Below are 21,194 nucleotides of genomic sequence, written 5' to 3' on the forward strand. Positions count from 1 at the left end.
ACATGAGGCGTTGAGGAAAGTGCTCCAATGCAGCATTTCAATTATAGCTGGGGCTTAGCTTAGCTGTTCATTATACTGGGTGGTATTCCAGTCTCATTATGCAAATGTGATAACTTTGAATTTGAATATACATAACATTTCCCTCAGAGTCTCTCTCTTAATATTGTTTTATATTGTCAGACTCTTCACAGTGCCTTGTTTGGATCCAGCATTTCTAAATACAGTATGAGCTAAATTGAGCCTGTTATTTCTTAGTCACAAGAAAAACAGCGTAATATAATCTTAAATATATAGAGAGAATTAGGGGTTATATGTCCAAGCAGGATCTTGAAAAACGTATCCATGCGTCTATCAGGTTAGACTACTGCAATGACCTTTTTTCAGGACTCTCCAAACTGACAATTACAACTTATTTAAAATGCTGCTGCAAGTCTAAAGTGAGAGACTAAAACTAAGAAGTTTGATCACATTTCTCCCATTCTTAGATCATTACACTGGCTGTATGTCACAGAATAGATTTTAAAATCATGCTCCTGGCCTACAAATCTCTGGATGTTGTAGGGCCAAAATACATCTCAAACATATTAGTGCCTTATGAACGTGCTACATCCCTAAGATCATCTGAGGCCTTTTAACAGTGAGCACCAAAAGTGTGAGCACCAAAAGTGAAGAGGCAGCATTCCCTCACTATGCAGCAAAACACTGGAACATGCTGTCACAAAACATGGGTCAGCCCCATCTTTATTACTTTTTAAAAATAAGCTGAAGACTTTTATGGTCTGTTCGGCTTTTAATTGAGTGTATTTTAAAGAGTTAGGCTAGGTTTTTAAACTGATTGATTTGTTTTTGTTTATTGATTTTAAACCTGAACATTTTAAATTGTTATTGTATCTCACTTCTTTTGTTTCGGCTTTTAATTTATCGAATTTTATATTTTTACTTTGTAATTGTTCTTTTATTTCATGTTTTAGGTAAAGCACTATCAGTTTACATGAAATTGTCTGTGGAGGCTGGTGGAGGTAGAAAGACATTCCATTCCATGCAATACAATGAGCCCGCCCGATATCTGCCTCCACCTGTTTCTATACAGGCAGATAGCAATCTTCTGATTATAATGCTGTATTATTAGTAGTATCTCCTGCTAATGTGTGTGTTCTCTGATCAGGGTCACCCAGGAAGAGAAGGTCCTCCTGGGGAGAAGGGGCTCCAAGTGAGTTACAGAAGATCAGGCCATTCCAGGCCTGCATGATGATAATAATAATAATAATAATACATTTATGTTATAAGGCGCGTTTCATGGCACTCAAGGTCGCCATGATGTGTCATACCTTCACGGTTCTCTCATATGAACTCATTACCATGCTGCAATCAGATTTAGTCATCATCGTTCTGAGATCACATTCATGTACTATCATTGTGCTCTCGCCTTAAGTCACACTCTTGTTCAGTCACATCAACTTACAATTGTCATCATTATGTATTTATACTGTCATTGTTAAAATCAGAATCTCATTAACCCATTACAATAGCCAGCGTGCACCCATCAGCATCATAGTCATTATTTGTTAAAATCCACTTATTGTCATTGTGTTTGGAGGACAATGGATATACATTCACCCAACACAATGACTTAGTCACATCTGTGAGGCATGATTTGGGTGATGCTTATCAGACAGAGGAATAGCTACTGATGTTGTTGTTGTTGTTGTTGTTTCATTCAGGGTTCACTTGGACCTCAGGGGCCTGTTGGGTATCCAGGGACTCGCGGTGTGAAGGTAAGAGACACAGTATCGCATGTTTGTTCATCATCGTGATCTAAACGTTTCAAAGATATCGCTCAGGTCATCATTCCCTCAGACGCCTCCATCTCTGTATCTGTCTTCCTGTGATGGACAAGCTGTGTGCCTCTGTGATTGACAGTTGACAGGTGGAGGAAGAGCAGGCTCATTCTCAGGGGAGGATGTAATGACAGTGGGAATAAAAGTTGATGGACAGTAGCAATAACAATGTCAGGCAAGAGTGGAACATGTCTGTGTGTGTGTGTGTGTGTGTGTGTGTGTGTGTGTTTGTGTTTGGCGTTCGCACATGACATTAACATTTATGCAACATTTACATTCTTCATGTGGGAAGCTTGCAGTGTTGCACCACTGCTGGCCACTTGTTCAAAGGTGATATCATGTATTTACACTCCAGTCCTCCTGTGGGAGGTCAAAGTCTTTAGGTTGACCTTGGCTGTGATCATTAGTATAAAATGCGTGAGTGAGTGTAAGGTCAATAGTTGCTCAATAGCAGGGCAAGAGCAAATCAATACACTCTTGTATTCTAAGTCCTTCACTGTTACAGAGAGTTTCCTATTCCTACAATGTCAGGGACAATCTAGCAAGTCTACTGCTCGATGTGTGTAGCTATTTATATCCTTAAATATTGCGTTTTGTCTGCTTGAATGGTGCCTGGTAGAGATTGGGCTGATGCTGTGTTCTTTATCTCTCAGGGAGCTGATGGAGTGAGGGGTCTGAAGGGAAGTAAAGGGGAGAAGGTGAGAAAACCGAAATACAAACAGATTTATTTTACTGTGAAACTGTAAGAAAAGGATTACTGACAGTACGATACCAGTTGTTGTGGTCGATACCATAAGCCTTCTGTGTTGATGGTTTGGTACAACATCACTCGTCATTGTGACACAACACATCAGACACCTGCCAGATTGTAGGAGTGTGATTAATGCATCTAGGAATTTAAGATATCACTCAACCCTTCTCTACTTATCACAGGGTGAAGATGGCTTCCCCGGGTTCAAAGGTGACATGGGCATCATGGGAGACAGGGTGAGAGTTCACTCATGCGAGACGAATGCCTCAGACCAGAGCAATGTCTCACTCTCAACAAAGATTATTTGTAGGGAGCATGAGATGGCCTAAGGGTATTGTAGTCTGACTCTGTCTTCCCTCTCTCTCTCTCTCTCTCTCTCTCTCTCTCTCTCTCTCTCTCTCTCTCTCTCTCTCTCTCTCTCTCTCTCTCTCTCTCTCTCTCTCTCTCTCTCTCTCTCGCTCTCTCTCTCTCGCTCTCTCTCTCTCGCTCTCTCTCTTCTCTCCTCCCCCCCCCCCCCCCCTCTCTCTCTGTGTGTGTGTGTGTGTGTGTGTGTGTGTGTGTGTGTATAGGGTGATGATGGTTCTAATGGTGGCCGGGGTGAGGACGGGCCTGAGGGGCCAAAGGGTCAGTCAGGCCTCCTGGGAGAATCTGGAGGTCTGGGCACAGCTGGAGAGAAGGTACACCAACAGTGTTCTGTATTCATGTATTCATTCACTATGTGTTTGTTGTATGCTGCTGTGAAGAGAGTTGTTAAGATACACTGCAGTGTTGACACAGGCATGTTCAGCAGGTATAGTTGTTATGTTATCCTCCAGCTAGGATTGTTTTGGGGGGGTTTTCGGATGCTTTTTGCTTTAAATAATTTTTTAAAAATCGTTTCTCCCTCCTTCCCCAGGGTAAATTGGGTGTTCCAGGGTTGCCTGGTTACCCAGGAAGAGGAGGGCCCAAGGTGAGAAACAAGGATGAGCTATAATCAGAGCTATAATGATTTGACAATATACTGTATTGCCTTCACTTTTCAACTTCAACTTTGGAGGGGGTAAGATGTGTTTCGTTGCGCTCATTTATGTCAGCTTATGAATAAAGGATGATGAATGGCTGATTAAAAGAGGTTTTTTATTAATAATTCATTAGCAACAACCATTCATTATAAGGCGTTGATTAATGGTGTATTTAAGGCTGTGTGTGACTTATGGATTATATTTTACTTAATTCAATACAGTGGTTAATTATCAGTTAATTAAACTTTAGGGTTGATAAATGATTAATTAAGGGCTGTAGGTGATTAACCACCGTTTTGATCTCCAGGGTACGCTGGGGTTCCCTGGTTCTGCTGGGGTATTGGGCGAGAAAGGAAGAAGGGTGAGAACCAGATGTCCATAATGAACCATACTGTATGATGCTACTGTTAGCATGATGTGCTAAGCCAAGCGCTTGTTATGTGTTGTCAGTGATTGATGATACAGTATAACGCAGTGACGAATAGCTAACTTTGGGCTTCTCTATTGCAGGGTCCATCTGGTCAACCAGGTGTTGGGGGCCAGAGAGGTCCTAACGTGAGTATAATCCTCTGTTCTAACATCATGGGAGTCTATGTTATACTGCACCATTGAACCTATTGTGAGATTATCACAGTTTGTCTCTGGTTGAACTTTTGACACCATTTATATCATCGTAGCGTTCACTCATCACTTGTAATTCATCTTACACCTGTGAATGAACAGTGTTGTCATAAGGCTGATGTTCGTGTTTCCGCAGGGTGCCAGAGGGGGAAGAGGAGGAAGAGGACCTACAGGAAAGCCTGGAGACAAGGTGGGTTTAGGCTCATGAACACCACCTGCCTCATCACAATGAGTGAACAGGCACAGCTGTGACTGGAAGCAAATAGATGCTCTCATAGGATCTACAGTACAGTTCATGCCATCCGGTGCAGTAGCAAAGTCTGCTACTTTACTGATCTTACACTTCAACAAACACCATGAGAAAGATAAGGAATATTGGGGGAGGGGGATGATTACTGAAATAGTCTGATAACTCTCTGTTTTGTGATGTCACTTCCCACCCTCCTCCCATATCCACCTGCCAGGGCACTGCTGGACACGACGGCGCACCAGGATCAAACGGGGACAGGGTGAGACTGACATCTAACCTAATGTAACACTCACGGCGGTGTGGAGCTATGATACACCTGCTCGGACAAAGGGACTTCATAAACACTGACTGATCACAGTGTGTGGGATAACCACGGATACTCTGATAGTCTGACATGCACCATCTGTTATTGATTGTCTGTGTTGACTGCTTAATCACACAGGGTCCCCAAGGGCCACAGGGAACCCACGGCGAGGCAGGACCCAAGGGCCCTAACGTAAGTGTAACGTGGGCCAAACAAAAAACACATGCCCTCTTCATCAACAGATGTCCACTTAAACATTTTCACTCCCACACTCTGTTGTGTCGGCACTACACTTGTTCATCTGTACACACTACTGTGTATGTGTCCACTACTCTTTTAATAATAAAATGTTATTGTTCAGGGACCGGCGGGGAAAGACGGACTACCAGGTCATCCAGGCCAGCGAGGGGAGCCAGTGAGTTGAAGTGACTTCATGCCTTTATGACCCAGCAATGTGGTGGTTTTCTTTCTCGCCATCATCCAAATCTAGCACTCAACATGACCCTCATACCACCATAACAAGCATGTCAATGGCTGCTGCTTCAGTACTGAGTTAGGGAAGTGTTAGAGTACTGAAGTCTACTCATCCCAGTCCACAGGCCACCCATAAGTGCCTCTGTCATGTTGGCAGTTTCTCAGCACTTGAGTGCGGGTCACGGCCTGACTTTTCATGTTTCGTCCCTTAGGGCTTCCAAGGGAAGACTGGTGATCCTGGGCCTACAGGTGTGGTCGGACCACAGGTGAGTCAGTCAATCAGGCATTAGTGTTTTTATAACAAACATTTGGAATAATCCAAGGCTTCGATGAGAGCTGTGCAGAACTGAAACCATGTTGTGGTCTTTGGCCCTTGTTAGGGTAAAACTGGTGAGACTGGGCCTAATGGTGATAGAGGACACCCAGGGTCCCCAGGACCCCCTGGAGAGCAGGGTTTACCTGGAGCAGCAGGCAAGGAGGGAGCCAAGGTGGGTTGTCTTCATCATCATCCTCATCCTCATCAGCATTCAGACTAGAACCGTCTTCATCCTAACCATCACACAGAGAACTAGAGAGTCACACACAATCCTCTCAAGACTGACTGGAGGAGCTAAGCATTTCATCTCCAGGGTTCATCCTGTATATTGATTTTCTGATAAATAGTGGGTGAAAATTCTCAGCTTCAAATGATATACCTCAATGTGCTGTCTGTATTACTGCTCATAAAATATGAATGGGCCTTTGCCATGGCACAGCTGCACAGTGTGATTTATCACTGCGTAAGGGCCTGCTGTCTGCTCTCAGTTCCAGCCCAATCTAATCCTGTGTGTTGTATGGTTTCCAGGGAGACCCAGGCCCGTCAGGAATTGCAGGGAAGAGTGGTCCTGCTGGGCTACGGGGCTTCAGAGGGAGCAGGGGCAGTCCTGGAGCCATGGTAACACACTGCTCATACCTCACCACCTTACTCATCACCTTCATTCATATTGAAATTCTGCAGTTATATTTTTATGTATTATTTATTTTAAAAATAAAAGCCTCATTAAGATTAAAAATGTATTTTACAAGAGCATCCTGGCCAAACAATAATTACAAAAATCATACAAAATCTTACAAAATAATTAAATTAAAAAAATATGAATCAATATTCATCACAAGTCATCAACATCAGGGATCAAACAGGCGCAATATGAATCAGAACATCTACAGCCAGATATGCCTGCCTCCAAATCATTTAGAATATAATTCCACACAGAAACATTAGCATACCTTTTGAGGTTCAAGTAGAAACACGGGTCATTCTTGAGTTGAACTCACTGATTGGTTCTCCTCTGATGGCTGATGACTGTAGCAAAGCCTCTGATTGGCTTACTCACGTGTGTTTCTTTAGGGTCCAGGTGGACTGAAGGGAGGAGAGGGGCCGACTGGTCTTGCAGGAGCAATCGTAAGTGTGATTTCATTGTTTCATTTCCATTTCATTGTTTCATTTCCATTTCTCGCCATCTCTCTCCACCCCCATCCCAGTCCCTCATCAAAGTATAATGGCATATAGGAGACAAGGACATATAGAGGGGGAGAGTGTTTCCATGGAGATCATGACCAAAGAACTAAATCAAACACTGATCATGTGACATTCTTACCTCTCCTCTGTTCCTCATCTTGTTACCAGGGAGCCACTGGGGAGAGGGGGCCTTCTGGAGCAGCTGGTGGTATTGGTCAGCCTGGTCGCTCTGGCGGGGTAGGGCCTGCTGGACCAATGGGAGACAAGGGGGAGCCAGTAAGTGTCTAATATATCTTCTATTTTGGTTTCTTATTCAACACTGTCCATTTATACTGTACCATCAACTCTCAACCCTGGAAAAAAAACAAAAAAACAAAGTAGGCGTGTGAGAGAGAGAGTGAGAAAGAGAGAGAGAGAGAGAGAGAGTGTGTGTGTGTGTGTGTCTGTGTGTGTGTGTGTGTGTGTGTGTGTGTGTGTGAGTGTGTGTGTGTGTGTGTATGTGTGTGCGCGCATGTGTTTATCAATTTTTCTGCATTAACTATTAATCAACGTGGCTTGGTGTAATATCAGAATAATTACAGTGTAGGCAGTTGTTAGATTAATGATGTTTTCCCATCTGTTCCCCAGGGAGAGAAGGGCCCCATAGGGCCTGCTGGGCACGACGGGGAGCAGGGGCCTCTGGGACTGCCAGGCGCGGCTGGGCCAGCTGGCCCTCCGGGAGAGGATGGGGACAAGGTAATTACAGAACGCTGTATAGGTACCATAGTACAGACAGTATCACCTCCTGTATGTGTGTGTGTGTGTGTGTGTGTGTGTGTGTGTGTGTATGTGTGTGTGTGTGTGTGTGTGTGTCTGTGTGTGTGTGTGTGTGTGTGTGTGTGTGTGTGTGTGTCTGTGTGTGTGTGTGTGTGTGTGTGTGTTTGTCTCTCTTCATCAAACAAACGTGTGTGTATGTGTCCACAGGGTGAGACCGGTGGACCAGGCCAGAAGGGCAGCAAAGGAGACAAAGGAGAATCTGTGAGTGTAAACCTTGAGAGAAGAATCAACACACAGCACCATGCATCAACATGCCACAGTGCTACTCTACCACACGACAGCCCCCCCCGACAGCCCCCCTCTCACCATGGAGGAGAATGTACCACAAGACTAAATAAACGATTCATAATTGGTTTATAATTAGGTTGAGTCCTGCTGTTTCTCCTCACAGTATGTTGCAGGGTATATTGAGTCATTCTATGTAGTGTAAATAATTAGAATATAATCATTAGAATAATCGTTTGTCTTTCCTGTCGTGCATCATTTCTAGTTTCTGTCTCTCTTTCTCTCCCAGGGCCCTTCAGGAGGTGTGGGAATCCAAGGACCTGTTGGTCAGCCAGGGTTAACGGTAGGTGTATCCTCACTACCTCAGTGTGAGAAAGTCAGAGGTTGTTTATGTGTGTGTGTGTGTGTGTGTGTGTGTGTGTGTGTGTGTGTGTGTGTCTGTGTCTGTGTCTGTGTGCGTGTGCGTGTGCGCGTGCGTGCATGTGTGTTTGTGCACTGTATTTGTGATCTGTACAGTGCTGACCAGGTTGTGTGTTGCAGGGTGTGGATGGTGAGTCAGGGCCTCGGGGTCAGCAGGGCATGTATGGGCCCAAGGGAGATGAGGGAGCCAGAGGCTATAAAGGCGGCGCTGGGCCCAATGGACTACAGGTGAGGAAACCCACCCACACACTGAGTGAATGGACCCTATCTCTATCTCCTGCTCAACTCTGATGCTAAGCCTATTCTACTCATGTCTGATGCTAGGCATGGATCTACTATTCATGTCTGATGCTAGGCATGGATCTACTATTCATGTCTGATGCTAGGCATGGATCTACTATTCATGTCTGATGCTAGGCATGGATCTACTCTTCATGTCTGATGCTAGGCATGGATCTACTATTCATGTCTGATGCTAGGCATGGATCTACCATTCATGTCTGATGCTAGGCATGGATCTACCATTCATGTCTGATGCTAGGCATGGATCTACTATTCATGTCTGATGCTAGGCATGGATCTACCATTCATGTCTGATGCTAGGCATGGATCTACCATTCATGTCTGATGCTAGGCATGGATCTACTATTCATGTCTGATGCTAGGCATGGATCTACCATTCATGTCTGATGCTAGGCATGGATCTACTCTTCATGTCTGATGCTAGGCATGGATCTACTATTCATGTCTGATGCTAGGCATGGATCTACTATTCATGTCTGATGCTAGGCTTGGATCTACTATTCATGTCTGATGCTAGGCATGGATTTCTACCCCTATTGAGGTCTGATGTCCCTAACCACCTCTACCCTTACAGGGAATGCCAGGACTCCCAGGAGACAAGGGAGAGAGCGGTCACGTTGGCTCCATGGTGAGTACTTTACCTAATGTCCACACATCACCATTCTTCTCCATGTGTTATGATGACAAGTTGTTTTGACAAGTAGCCTATTATCCTCGTATCCTAATGGCCTATTGACAAGTTGTTTTCTTGGGATATCAAAGATGACATTAAAGATGTAAATGGGAACCTGCATTCTAATTCTGTGATGGACGTACAACGTATCGAGTGGCTGGAGCGTAGCAGGATGGACAGGGGAGGCTGAGTGATGCAAGGGGGGGGACTGTTAGTTTGTGTATCAGGAGCTCCTCTGAGGAGAGAGAGAGTGACAGGGGGGAGGTAGTGGAGCGAAGGAGAGGGAGAACGAGGGCTTGGTTCTGAGGAGGAAGCAACGTGACAGCTGCTAATCAGATTAGCCTGAGCCTTGGCTACCTAATGAGCATCCTCCTTTGTGACAGGCATTTCAGAACGCTGTCAACCATGAACACAAACTTAACAAGATTCTCTACAGCCCCTCTCTTCTCCTCTCATCTCACTGCCAGATTAGGGAGAAAAAGCGTAAAAACGGAACAAAAAACAAAAGACAGAACAAGGGAGAGAGAGAGAGAGAGCTCAATGTGAAAGCCTCATCCATGTGTGAATGCCATGGATCATAGGATTCCAGCTTCTAATGCTGAAGTACAGTATCTCTCCTGCTATGTGTGTCTGTCTCTCTCTGTCTGTCTGTCTGTCTGTCTGTCTGTCTGCCTGTCTGTCTCTCTCTTTTTCTGTTTGTCTGTCTGTCTGCCTGTCTGTCTGTCTGTCTGTCTGTCTAGCTGTCTGTTGTCTTAATGTACAGGACTGTGTCTAACTGCAGTGGGCTTCCCCCAGGACTACGAGTGTTGGTAGAACTTAGCCCCATTGGCTGACCAGGACCGGAACTGAGCGCAGTTAGGATTAATACTTCATTGTCCATCCTAAGGTGCACAGGGGATGGATGTGCAATCATTTTCACTGTAGCATGGAGAATGTGTTCTCCTACAGGACTAGGACTAGAGGGTCCTCATTAGGAGCTGAGGAAGAGAGAGGGAGAGAGAGAGAAAGTGAGAGAGAGAGAGAGAGAGAGAGAGAGAGAGAGAGAGAGAGAGAGAGAGAGAGAGAGAGAGAGAGAGAGAGAGAGAAAGCAAGCCAGAGAGAGAAAGCGAGAGAGAGAGAGAGAAAGAGAGAGACCTTTTTTCCACATCACATGGAGGATAATGGCCTGTCCTGAGTGTCTTCATCATGTCATGTGTAATAATGGCCATAGAGTCTGGGGGGTGTTGTATGAGGCCCCTCGTGGCTTGATTGATGACTAACACTCACTGAAGGAGATGCTAGTGTAACAGACTAGTCCTATGGGATAGTATGTATTTGTGTGCGTGCTTGCAAACATACATTGTCTGAGTTATTATTGGCTCATCTTCAAACATAATAAAAAGGCAATTGTTTTTGTTCTTCTCTCCTCAGGGCCCCCCAGGACAGCACGGACCCAGAGGCCCACAGGGCTCCATCGGTGGAGAGGTAAAGTACTGCATGCTTTTATTCAATATTTGACTACTGTACCTTTCTATGCATCAATCAATCAATCAATCAATCAATCAATCAATCAGATTTTTATAGCACTTTTTACAAAGACGATTGTCTCAAAGTGCTTTACAACATGAACAATACAAACAATATAGACAATAAATGCAAACACCGGACCATAGATATTTGTGTTAGTAAACACTATTGAACAATACAGTAAAGTACCACCGACTTCTGCAGATTACACACACAACACCCTGCTGATACTGTACATCCTATAGTGTTTTTATTTCAATCCTTCATTTCCACCCTCCTCTACCTCTGTATTCTCCACCTTCTGTACCCTGCTTCCTCCCTAAGACCCTTTTGAGATTTTAATTATTAAGTAGTATTTGAATATAATCCCTCAGCGAGAGTTATATTTACCGCTCTATGAATCATTAAGGAGTATTAGACTATCATCCTTGAGAGAGAGAGTTATATTTACCTCTATTAATGGCTACCTCCCAACATCTCACACCAGTGAATTATTAACCAGAGCCCCATGACAGACCTGGCAGAGATTCACCATGGAAATAGAGGGCTTGGGGAGATGGAGGGATCCATAAATGGATTGATATGCTGGAGTGAGAGTTAGATGGAGATATGAAGAGAGAGAGAGAGACTTTAGGTGGAATGGAAGAGAGGAGCGATGAATGCAGGGTAGTAGTAGGGTCCCCACTCACACTCTCCATTTTGTGCACTATGAAAAAAAGATGCTTTCACTTTCTCACTCCCTCCTCTTGAGACATCCAGCACGCTGCCATTATTCACACAGAACCATAGAGAGAGAGAGAGAGAGAGAGAGAGAGAGAGAGAGAGAGAGAGAGAGAGAGAGAGAGAGAGAGAGAGACGCATGCACTCTCAAACACAGAGAGACAATATGCTCCACTACTCAGATAGCATCAACATTAAAGGCTTCCATGCACAGACACTCAGTATCTCTTCTCATATGAAGTGTTATTGTGCAGATGCAATTTTAGCACTCAGTAAATGCATTACAGTCATACAGTGAATGGGATTGCTGCTAGTAAAACACATACACCCTGAACCCAGTAAAACCTTCACAGTAAATACAATACAGTAAAGACTCCTAGATCATGCTGCTTATTAAACCTGTTCTCTCCTGGTTTAACAGGGTCCACCTGGAATGGCTGGTGGAGTTGGTCAGCATGGAATCGTTGGAGAGAAGGTGAGGGACATGTGTGTGTCTGTGTCCGTGTGTGTCTGTATCATTGGCGTTGGTTTGTGGATGTGTGTACAGTAAGTGTGTTGGTAATACTGTATCTCACTCCCTGAGGAATTCTCTCTTCTCTGCCAGGGTGAAGATGGAGAGGCTGGGCTCCCAGGGCCAGTAGGAGAGTCTGGCAGCGCTGTGAGTCTGTCTTTCTCTATCCCTCTCCTCTCTTCTTTTTCCCCGCATTCTCTCCCTCCTTCCTCCATAACATCCCTGCTCTTGTCCTGTGACCCGACCAGGGTGGTAAAGGGGACTTGGGGGAGAAGGGTGACTCGGGCGCCCCCGGAGCTGCAGGTCCGGCAGGAGTCAGAGGAATGCCAGGAGAGGACGGATCCAAAGGAAACCCTGTAAGTAGTCTCTTCTCTATATGTATGGGCAGGCCGCCGCTCAGCCTCTGGGCCTCGAGCTGACGTCAGATCAGATGGCGATACTGCCCTCTGCAGTGATGCTAACCACTAGCTGTCTTCCATAGGGTCCTATTGGATTCCCTGGAGACACTGGACCCCCAGGAGAAGCAGGCATCAATGTAAGTATCCATAATACCACTCTGTAATTTTTTATTTATTGACTCAAGTGCAGTAAAAGATAACTGTGTCATAGGTTACAGATTTGATTAGAGATTACGTCTGAACGGTACCTGCCACTGCTCTTAATGGCCTTTCTCTGATTGCCACAGGGAGTCGATGGTGGACCAGGTGCAAAAGGAGATAATGGTGACCCTGGGAAAGCGGTAAGGACAGTTACAGTCTCTATCTTAATTTACAGTATGTAGCAGATGCTCAGATGGATTAAAAAAACCATCAATAACCTTGCTCTCACTGTATGCATTAGCTGGGAGATATATTGGGTCTTTGTTCTGTGCTACACACCGAGAGGCTTTACTTATTCATCCATGTGGCTGTGTTGCTTTCTTCTCTGTCTCTTTGAGATTCTGTGACTGTGTTTCAACTTTAACCCTTTGTTCTGTTCTCATCAGGGTCCCCCCGGAGCCTCTGGGGAACCGGGCCCTTCAGGGCCCCCAGGGCGCAGGGTGAGTATGCTTGTGTGTGTGTGTGTGTGTGTGTGTGTGTGTGTGTGTGTGTCTGTGTGTGTGTGTGTGTGTGTGTGTGTGCGTGCGTGTGTGTGTGTGTGTGTGTGTGTCTATGTGCGTGCGTGCGTGCGTGCGTGCGTGCATGTGTGTGTGTGCGCGTGTGAAGAACTTGAGGGATCTTACAGTATTGACTTCTATTTGTGTGAGCTGGAGAAAAGCTGTACAATACCTCCGGAACCTTCTCTTAAAAGCTGAAACCCTGTCCTGATGACCCCCTCTCTCTTTTACTCCAGGGTCACTTGGGCGCCGGAGGAAAAGAAGGGAAACAAGGAATGAAGGGATCGAAGGTGAGACTGCGTGGATCAATATGGATTATGAATATGGATTGTACCGGACAACACTGCATTCAGTGACAGTCCACCACATGCAGGATCTCAGTGTCTTGACTCTTCCTGTTACACTACCTGTTTGTCTTACCCACCCTGCCACTCTGTCCTCCTGCAGGGTTCCACTGGCTCAGAAGGGTTGGTGGGGAAGACCGGCCCGGTGGGGCCTCAGGGTCATTCAGGGAAGCCTGGCCCAGACGGCCTCAGGGGGATCCCAGGGCCTGCGGTCAGTCTTCACTCTCATCTGAACATACGTCTATGGGTAGCCCGTGTCTGGATGATCTACTGATCACCCTGTCTCTGGTTTACTATCTATGAACATGGACACTAGTTGGGGTTCGCCTCCAATTGGTGAAACCGGGAAACCGTGAACCAGTCGCCAAACCAATCAAAATGTTTGGACTTTTAAAAGTCTGAACGGTCCGTTCGGTTGGTGACTTGTTCCCGGTTTCACTCAGTGATCTGAGTGGGAGATGTTAGAGGGACAGGGTTACAGAGAATATTAGAATGCTATGTCTATGGTTTACAGTAGCTGCAGCTAGAAACATTGACGATAGTACGTTTACTGTGTTTCCTCTCCAGGGTGAGCAAGGGTTAAACGGCCCCCTAGGACAGGCAGGACCTCCTGGACCCATGGTACGACCCCTCCACTCATCACATAACACATATCTACTGTACTTGGACGTGTACAGATATTACATATATATATTATATATATTCTAGATATTTTACCCCTGTGTAACCATTGTAATAGGGAACTGTGTGATGTAAATGTATATGACAGCCAAAATATTGCAATGCAATGGATTCGTTGAGTAATCCCCACTACTCTACACTAACTAGGTAGTAGTGGGGATTACATACCGAATCCATTGCATTGCAGTACTTCGGCTTGACTAGAGAGTGTGTCATTGATTTTCAACAACGTTCCAATTTATTTACATTTTTCTGAATAAAAGTCTGAACATGTGGTCGCTTGCCGACTTGTTCCCGCTTTCATCAGCTGCTGTCACATGTCCTGTACTTGGACATTTCAATCTTTACAGATTGAAAGACATTCTAGATATTTTACCCCTATCTAACCATTTTAATGGGGAACTGTGTGATGTAAATGTATATGTGAGCATGCCTGACCCTCTGTGTGGTTCACAGGGACCCCCAGGATTGCAGGGATTGAGAGGAGACCCTGGCAGGAAGGGAGATAAAGTGAGTCACATGACACCTTAAACGTGCCCATGCATAGCCGGATATGAAATTAGCCATAAACAAAGCTGTTGTGGTATCAATCCCCCCTCTCTCTCCCTCTCCCTGCAGGGTCATGGTGGGCTGATCGGTCTAATCGGGCCCCCAGGAGAGATAGGTGAGAAGGGAGACCGAGGCCTGCCAGGAAACCAGGGCTCACACGGAACCAAAGGAGACAGGGTAATTACAGCCTTCTTGCTGGATAATAATACAGAAGCAACAGAAAATCTGAAGAGATCACCTGTGGTATACTTTCATTGAGAGAAGAGACAGTATGTTTAAGATGTCTAGGGTATCATGAACAGACAGTATGGTTTAAAGTGATTAAGGTGTTATGAGCAGACAGTATGTTTAAGGTGTCATGAAATGACTGTATTATTATTTCTAGGGTGTGGGAGGCTTCCTTGGTCCCACTGGCCCCCCAGGATCACCTGGATTGTCTGTAAGTACCCCCCGTCTCTCTAATAGTAAATAGTCAATAGTAAATCTCTCTCTTCCTCTCACCAATCCTGTTTCAGAATGTGTTGTCAGCCTGTTCTGTCTTCTTTTTCACACCATATCATTCTCTCTCTCTCTCTCTCTCTCTCTCTCTCTCTCTCTCTCTCTCTCTCTCTCTCTCTCTCTCTCTCTCTCTCTCTCTCTCTCAGGGTCTCATTGGTCAGAGAGGATCGAAGGGTGACACGGTAAGTCCAGTAATCTCACTGATCTCCACATTGTCATTCCTGTCCTTACACACTAGCCCAGCTAGCAGCTGACGGGAGCATGCTGTGAGATGAGTTAGCGTGTTAGCGTGAAATTGAACATCCTTTAAAGAACCATCGTGTTTTACTGTGTGTTTTTATATCTGCTGAACTAAAAGCGTGTCATACAGCTCGGCTTTTTCCATAGTGTTTTTCAGTGGGTACATTTTAATAGGATTTAAAGCTGGTGTCTGATGTTATGAAAAGTGCCATAGTGTGTCTTGAAACCCACGGCTTTGACCAAAGACTGCTGATGCACATAGCTGGATAATCCCATAAAGCATAAACCATCTGGCGGGATAAAGGGGGATTTGGAAAAGTGTTTTGAGAGTGGCTCCAGGTGAAGGCATGATTGACACACGGCTTTGTGGTCCTCCTTTCTTCAGGGCACCGTCGGCCCCCAAGGAGACACAGGACCCGCCGGCCCCCCCGGACCCCCTGTAAGTCCCCACACCTCCACACCTCTTCTCCTTCTCCTCTCCCTCCCTCTCTTTATCCCTTGTTTCCTCCATCCATCTCTCCTTTGCCCCTGTCTGTTTCCTGATCTCTGGTCCACCTCTGTCCTGTCCCTCCAGGGCCATCCTGCCAGTATGATCCAGCCTCTGCCCATGCGAGAGGGCCGGAGGAAGAGGAAGAGGCACTCAGAGCAGGCCGGACACGATGGTGCTCCCACGGAGGAGAAGATGGAGATGCTGCAGGAAGAGCTCATGCAGGGAGACCAGGCTCTGGAGGAGGCAGAGGGCATGGAGGAGGTCTTTGCCTCCCTCACCTCCATGAAGACAGAGGTGGAGCTGATGAGGAAGCCTCTGGGCACGTTTGAGAGCCCTGCCCGCACCTGCAAGGAGCTCATGATGGTCCAGCCCGACTACAAAGATGGTCAGTAGATAACCTCAGGAGCATTATTGTTATATCCCTGGCATGTGCCCCAAACAGTCTAGAGCCCATATCAGCATTGGTATTCATATGTATGTTCATTATGTACAGTACTGTAGATAGATATGGGGCTATCTTTGCCACCAGATTCTCCTTGAGACATTATTTCCTATTCTGCCATATTGAACTTCAATCAAGGGAGGCTGGTGGGGACTGGCTCATTGTAATGCATGGAACAATGCATGATTGGTATTAGGGATGTCCCGATCCGATATCGATATCGGATATCGCTGCGATATTGGTCCTGAATGCTGGATCGCAGATCGCACCAGAAAAAAAATAGGCTTCGATCTGCGTGGCCGATCTGGCGTGTCACTCACGTGATGACAACAGTAGAGTTGGCTAGTTGCTACCTGTTTGTAATGAGTCTGACAATGTCATGATGCTAGCTGGTGAAATCATAAACCATTTGCTTTAGTAATTTTTCGGTTATTTACATAGTCTGAAACTACAGATGGTAAGCTTTCAAATGATGCGTCATATATTGAAATCGGGAAAAAAATTCAAGGTGACACGAGTATTTGAATGTTGGTGCACCGAATGGGAATGCGACAGGAGAAAAGTGACTGATCAAACCACAACAACAAACGCTGCTAGCGGCGAACAGCGGTACATCGCTACAAACGTCTAACTGCGTTTTTATAACATCACAACATACTGAGAGAACATGGACATGCTAAAAACACATAACTACACATAACTAGATGAACACACAGTCCTTGCTTTTGAACACGTCCTAAAACGAGAGTATGTTTACAAGTCATTATCACTTACTGGTAGCCTCCGAAAAACGAGAATAGTTAATCCAATCCACAGATTAGAACTGTTTTTTATTATATGGACTGGGTACTTAAAACTTGAGTTGAAAAAAAAGAAAACCAGATATTGTTGACACCCCTTCGATTTCTGGTCTCACCAGCAGCGTCACTAGGCTACACTTTTAAAAAGGGTCCTATAATTGATTTGCCATTTAGAGAAGATAAATAGAATACAAACCTGAAGGCACTAAAACTAGAAATCAGACAGTAACTCTTTTTTTCTACAATGCTGAATGCTGCTGTCTAAATTGTTTTAACCAGTTGGTCACTGAGTACTGCAGAGTACTGTTTTTGTTGCTTGAATAAAGGCTGGCAGTCTTTAATAGCCAACTGTTGTTGTGGACTATACTGGGGAAGTATTTGTTATTATTCAGGAGTAAAACAATAAATACAAATATCGGATTGGTATCGGTATCGCAGATACCTGAAGCCCAGGTATCGGTATCTGTATCGGTAGTGAAAAAATGGGATCGGGACATCCCTAATTGGTATCATACACATTGGAATGGAATGAGGAATGGTATCCTGCAATAAGCACATCCTACCTCCACCAGTCTCCCCTGAACTACAATATCACCATAGATGTTCCTGCAGTAACATATATTCTCTAGAACTTCCCCTTCCACTGATTCTATTTCCTTCTATCCCTTCTCCCTCCAGGTGACTTCTGGATTGACCCTAACCAGGGGTGTAACAGGGACTCCATCAAGGTCTATTGCAACTTCACTGCTGAGGGGGAGACCTGTCTATACCCTGACAAGAGGCTTGAAACAGTGAGTTTCAAACCCTCCTGCTGCTATCTCACATAAACCTCGACATACACCGTTCAGGACAGTATATCCTCTGGCCTCAGACCAAGTTCCTCCCCAGAGTCCAGCTCTGATGTCTGTGTAAGGTCTAACATCTTTCTTCTCTCCCCCCCCGAACAGGTGAAGCTCGCCGCCTGGAACAAAGAGAAGCCAGGAAGCTGGTACAGCCAGTACAGGAAAGGCAAACAGGTATTGGTCCTATTATACAGTTAGTTGTATATAGGGTTGTACAATTCCTGCAAGTTTGGGAAATTTTCCGATATTTTCTGATGATTATCGGAACGTTCCCTAAACTTACAGGAATTTTGCAACCCTGTGTACATTAAAAACCTATTATTGGATCATATCCTGTCTTTCATCTCAAGGGCGTGTGTGTGTGTGTGTGCGTGTGCACATGTGCGAACATGTGCATCTGTATGTACAATTAACACACAATTGAGCACACGGTATAATTGAGCTTTAATGTACAGTACATGCTCATGTTCAGAGAACGGTTGGTTTATTCTGCCTGTGGTAATGTTGACTCACACAGAGCTGTTCAGCAGGGTCTCATTGACTACCATTCAGCTCAGCACACTTTGAGCATTGCCCTTTTATGTACACCTCATCAGACATCGCTTAACACAGAGAGAAAATCACAGAGCTGCCAGCACAATGCTTCTCACTAGTTCTCTCACATTGTGTCTTTTCTTTCTCACACTCTCTCTCTCTCTGTCTTTCTCTCTCTCTTTCTGCCACTCTCTTGTTCTCCCTCTCTAGGTTGAATTGCAGTAACCTTTTCCACCCTGCTTGTACATTTATTCATGAAACATTGGCTAGCGCGTTTACTAAACAAGAGAGACGGTTCATGGAAAATTGAATTGGTCCAAGTGTTCTAACCTGCTGGCTGCCATTGTTTTCGGTCAGGTTCTGCCACCCAGCCTCTCTGCAGTTTGTACAATAGAAGAATTGTGTGAGGGAGAGGCCATTACGTTTGACTCAGCCTCTTGCCCCCGGCCATCTTATCTGCTTACAATGTGTTATTGAGCCGTATCTCTCTCCCCATCTCTGGCCCAGTTCTCCTACATTGACACTGATGGGAATCCAGTGCACGTGGTCCAGCTCACCTTCCTCAAGCTCCTGAGTGCCACAGCCAAACAGACCTTCACCTACTCCTGCCAGAACTCTGCCGGTTGGTTCGACAGCACTGCCCGGAGCCACAAGCACGCGCTGCGCTTCCGGGGCAGTAACGACGAGGAGATGAGCCAGGCCAAGAGCCCCTTCATCCAGCCACTGCACGACGGATGCATGGTGGGTACCAGGGATTGGGGCTGGTCCGGAAAGGGATTAGCCTTATTGAAGTTAATGTGTTTGCTAATGTTGTAGCATTGTCACCTGCTGTTTGATTCAATAAGATGTTGCGGCTGGTAGATCAGCTCCTCACATCTGAATGTGATTCAGTTGGACTGAAGGCTGGCAGACACAGCCAGTGGATCCCTAACTACTGTATGTGTTGTTTCTCTCCTTTAGTTCCGGAAGGGTTTGGAGAGGACAGTCATAGAGATCGATTCCCCCAGAGCAGAACTTCTTCCCATTATGGATGTGGCCCCCTCAGACTTTGGAAACGGCAACCAAAAGTTTGGCTTCCAAGTTGGACCTGTATGTTTCAATGGTTAACACTGTGGTAAACGCAGAGGAATGACCTGCCGAGCACCATCACAAATGAAAGAAAGTGGACTACATTGTTTTGCCACAAGCAATATTTATTATACTGTATATGTTCGTATATGTGGTGGGTTTGTGGTATATTTCGTAAGACTCTCAAACAGCCAATGGGATGCAAGGTTCTACGCTTTCATGACAATAAGACCAATAGCGACGATACAAGGCGGGAGGAACGAAGCACATTTTATCAAAGGGAAATCTTCCAATGAGATATATATTTAATTTGTAGTTTTATTTTTGGTTTCTTGTTCCCTTCTCTCACCTTTTGAGTGTGCTGTACTTTGACCCACTAGAAGTAGAGGTCTGCTCCACTCGACCATGACCCAATTAAAAAGACAGACGTATCCCTCATATTCAGGATGGGGCTGGTCTGTCTATCTGTGGTATGGGTCAGTTGAGTGGATTTTTTTATGGCTTGTAATGCAAATTCTCTGTAGGAGGGATTATCATGAGAGCGGAGTGGAATTAGCATGAGGCACTGTCAACTCATTTGCATGCTACGATCGCAGTATGATGACAACAGCTCAGCTATGTGTTTAACTGGTGTAGCATGTTCATTCTGTATTTAATTTTCAGACATTCCTTGTATAGAAATTATAGCTTTTCTTACCCGTCATCTGCAGCTTACTCACTGAATGGCCTTTTTTTTTTTATCACACAATACATGTGTTCCTACTAGTTATTGAGCCCAACAGTTACTTGAATGGAGAAGGTTGTTTTCTTTAATTGACTGGTTTCCTCTGCAGGCCTGACAATATGCCTTTTTATGCCTTCCATTTGTGTCAGTTGAGCATCTTTATCGTGGTATGCTCTACTCACATTTACCAGGCTTGAATTAGGCAGTTCAGGGCAAGGATGAGTTTCAGAGCATGTTGTTCTTTAGGGGATAAAACAATGTTTTCTCTAGCCCTCATAGTGGTCTGTTACTTCAAGGAACATTTCTTTTCTCCACATTTTTAAAGTAACTACATTACCCAGTGTGTTATTCTCCACCTCAGTCATGTATTGTGTTTTTTGTTGTTGTTATGCCTTCTGCTTTTTGTTTATATGTTGTAATTTTTATGATGTTTGTTGTACTGTGTTACTGTATGCTCTTCAGTGGTGCTAAATAATGTGTTTTGTTTTGTGTTACTTTTGTTTGTGAGTCTCTGGAGGCAGGATGAGGGAGACAGGGGAGGGAGAGAGTTATTGGTGCTTCAACATCAGTGCATGCTGGGTAAGGGATGGAAAAAAAAAAAAGGAAAAAAAAAGCCAGGGAGTTTGTTGTGCACACACAAACCTGTGAGTGGTACATTAGCTTAGGGCACAATCACAGATATTTCAGCTTTAAAAACCCATAGGCAATCATTTTTCTAACATTGCCTTTCCAGTAGACTCCTTCTCCCCAGCCTGTAGGCATGTACAGTATATGTGCAATTCTACACCCAACTTCACTTTCTTTTAGTATTGTAGTATTCTAGTAGTATTATTTTAGTATTTAAAAAATCCAGTAAATAACTGCTCATCCCCAGCCCGATCCTGCCATCCCCTGTGTATAGTGTCTGTTGTACTAATTTTATATACTGTACAGTTATTCTAAGAAGTAATAATCTGTTGCCTGAATGAAAACAAA

General features: G+C 44.9%; 1 protein-coding gene across 1 annotated transcript in view; it reads left to right on the forward strand.

Annotated features, from left to right (window-relative positions):
* col5a3a (collagen, type V, alpha 3a) overlaps window positions 1-20,151 on the forward strand; it is a gene marked incomplete at its 5' end in the record, with an annotated part of 58,090 nt that extends 37,939 nt beyond the window's left edge. Inside the window, 41 exons of the mRNA XM_080523308.1 lie at window positions 1,166-1,210; window positions 1,722-1,775; window positions 2,492-2,536; window positions 2,772-2,825; window positions 3,159-3,266; window positions 3,485-3,538; window positions 4,101-4,145; window positions 4,348-4,401; window positions 4,676-4,720; window positions 4,904-4,957; window positions 5,127-5,180; window positions 5,452-5,505; window positions 5,620-5,727; window positions 6,084-6,173; window positions 6,627-6,680; window positions 6,906-7,013; window positions 7,365-7,472; window positions 7,701-7,754; window positions 8,068-8,121; window positions 8,319-8,426; window positions 9,076-9,129; window positions 10,585-10,638; window positions 11,822-11,875; window positions 12,005-12,058; window positions 12,160-12,267; window positions 12,393-12,446; window positions 12,597-12,650; window positions 12,897-12,950; window positions 13,244-13,297; window positions 13,455-13,562; window positions 13,919-13,972; window positions 14,489-14,542; window positions 14,651-14,758; window positions 14,967-15,020; window positions 15,226-15,261; window positions 15,705-15,758; window positions 15,894-16,194; window positions 17,730-17,842; window positions 17,999-18,067; window positions 18,935-19,168; window positions 19,388-20,151. Of these exons, the coding sequence (XP_080379434.1) occupies window positions 1,166-1,210; window positions 1,722-1,775; window positions 2,492-2,536; window positions 2,772-2,825; window positions 3,159-3,266; window positions 3,485-3,538; window positions 4,101-4,145; window positions 4,348-4,401; window positions 4,676-4,720; window positions 4,904-4,957; window positions 5,127-5,180; window positions 5,452-5,505; window positions 5,620-5,727; window positions 6,084-6,173; window positions 6,627-6,680; window positions 6,906-7,013; window positions 7,365-7,472; window positions 7,701-7,754; window positions 8,068-8,121; window positions 8,319-8,426; window positions 9,076-9,129; window positions 10,585-10,638; window positions 11,822-11,875; window positions 12,005-12,058; window positions 12,160-12,267; window positions 12,393-12,446; window positions 12,597-12,650; window positions 12,897-12,950; window positions 13,244-13,297; window positions 13,455-13,562; window positions 13,919-13,972; window positions 14,489-14,542; window positions 14,651-14,758; window positions 14,967-15,020; window positions 15,226-15,261; window positions 15,705-15,758; window positions 15,894-16,194; window positions 17,730-17,842; window positions 17,999-18,067; window positions 18,935-19,168; window positions 19,388-19,534 (3,222 nt within the window). The 3' untranslated portion in view covers window positions 19,535-20,151. The remainder of the gene's footprint in view (window positions 1-1,165; window positions 1,211-1,721; window positions 1,776-2,491; window positions 2,537-2,771; window positions 2,826-3,158; window positions 3,267-3,484; window positions 3,539-4,100; window positions 4,146-4,347; window positions 4,402-4,675; window positions 4,721-4,903; window positions 4,958-5,126; window positions 5,181-5,451; window positions 5,506-5,619; window positions 5,728-6,083; window positions 6,174-6,626; window positions 6,681-6,905; window positions 7,014-7,364; window positions 7,473-7,700; window positions 7,755-8,067; window positions 8,122-8,318; window positions 8,427-9,075; window positions 9,130-10,584; window positions 10,639-11,821; window positions 11,876-12,004; window positions 12,059-12,159; window positions 12,268-12,392; window positions 12,447-12,596; window positions 12,651-12,896; window positions 12,951-13,243; window positions 13,298-13,454; window positions 13,563-13,918; window positions 13,973-14,488; window positions 14,543-14,650; window positions 14,759-14,966; window positions 15,021-15,225; window positions 15,262-15,704; window positions 15,759-15,893; window positions 16,195-17,729; window positions 17,843-17,998; window positions 18,068-18,934; window positions 19,169-19,387) is intronic.
* Between the last annotated feature and the right edge of the window lie 1,043 nt (window positions 20,152-21,194).

Source organism: Nansenia antarctica, assembly GCF_963989245.1.
Source record: "Nansenia antarctica genome assembly, chromosome: 2".
Lineage (NCBI taxonomy): Eukaryota > Metazoa > Chordata > Actinopteri > Argentiniformes > Microstomatidae > Nansenia > Nansenia antarctica.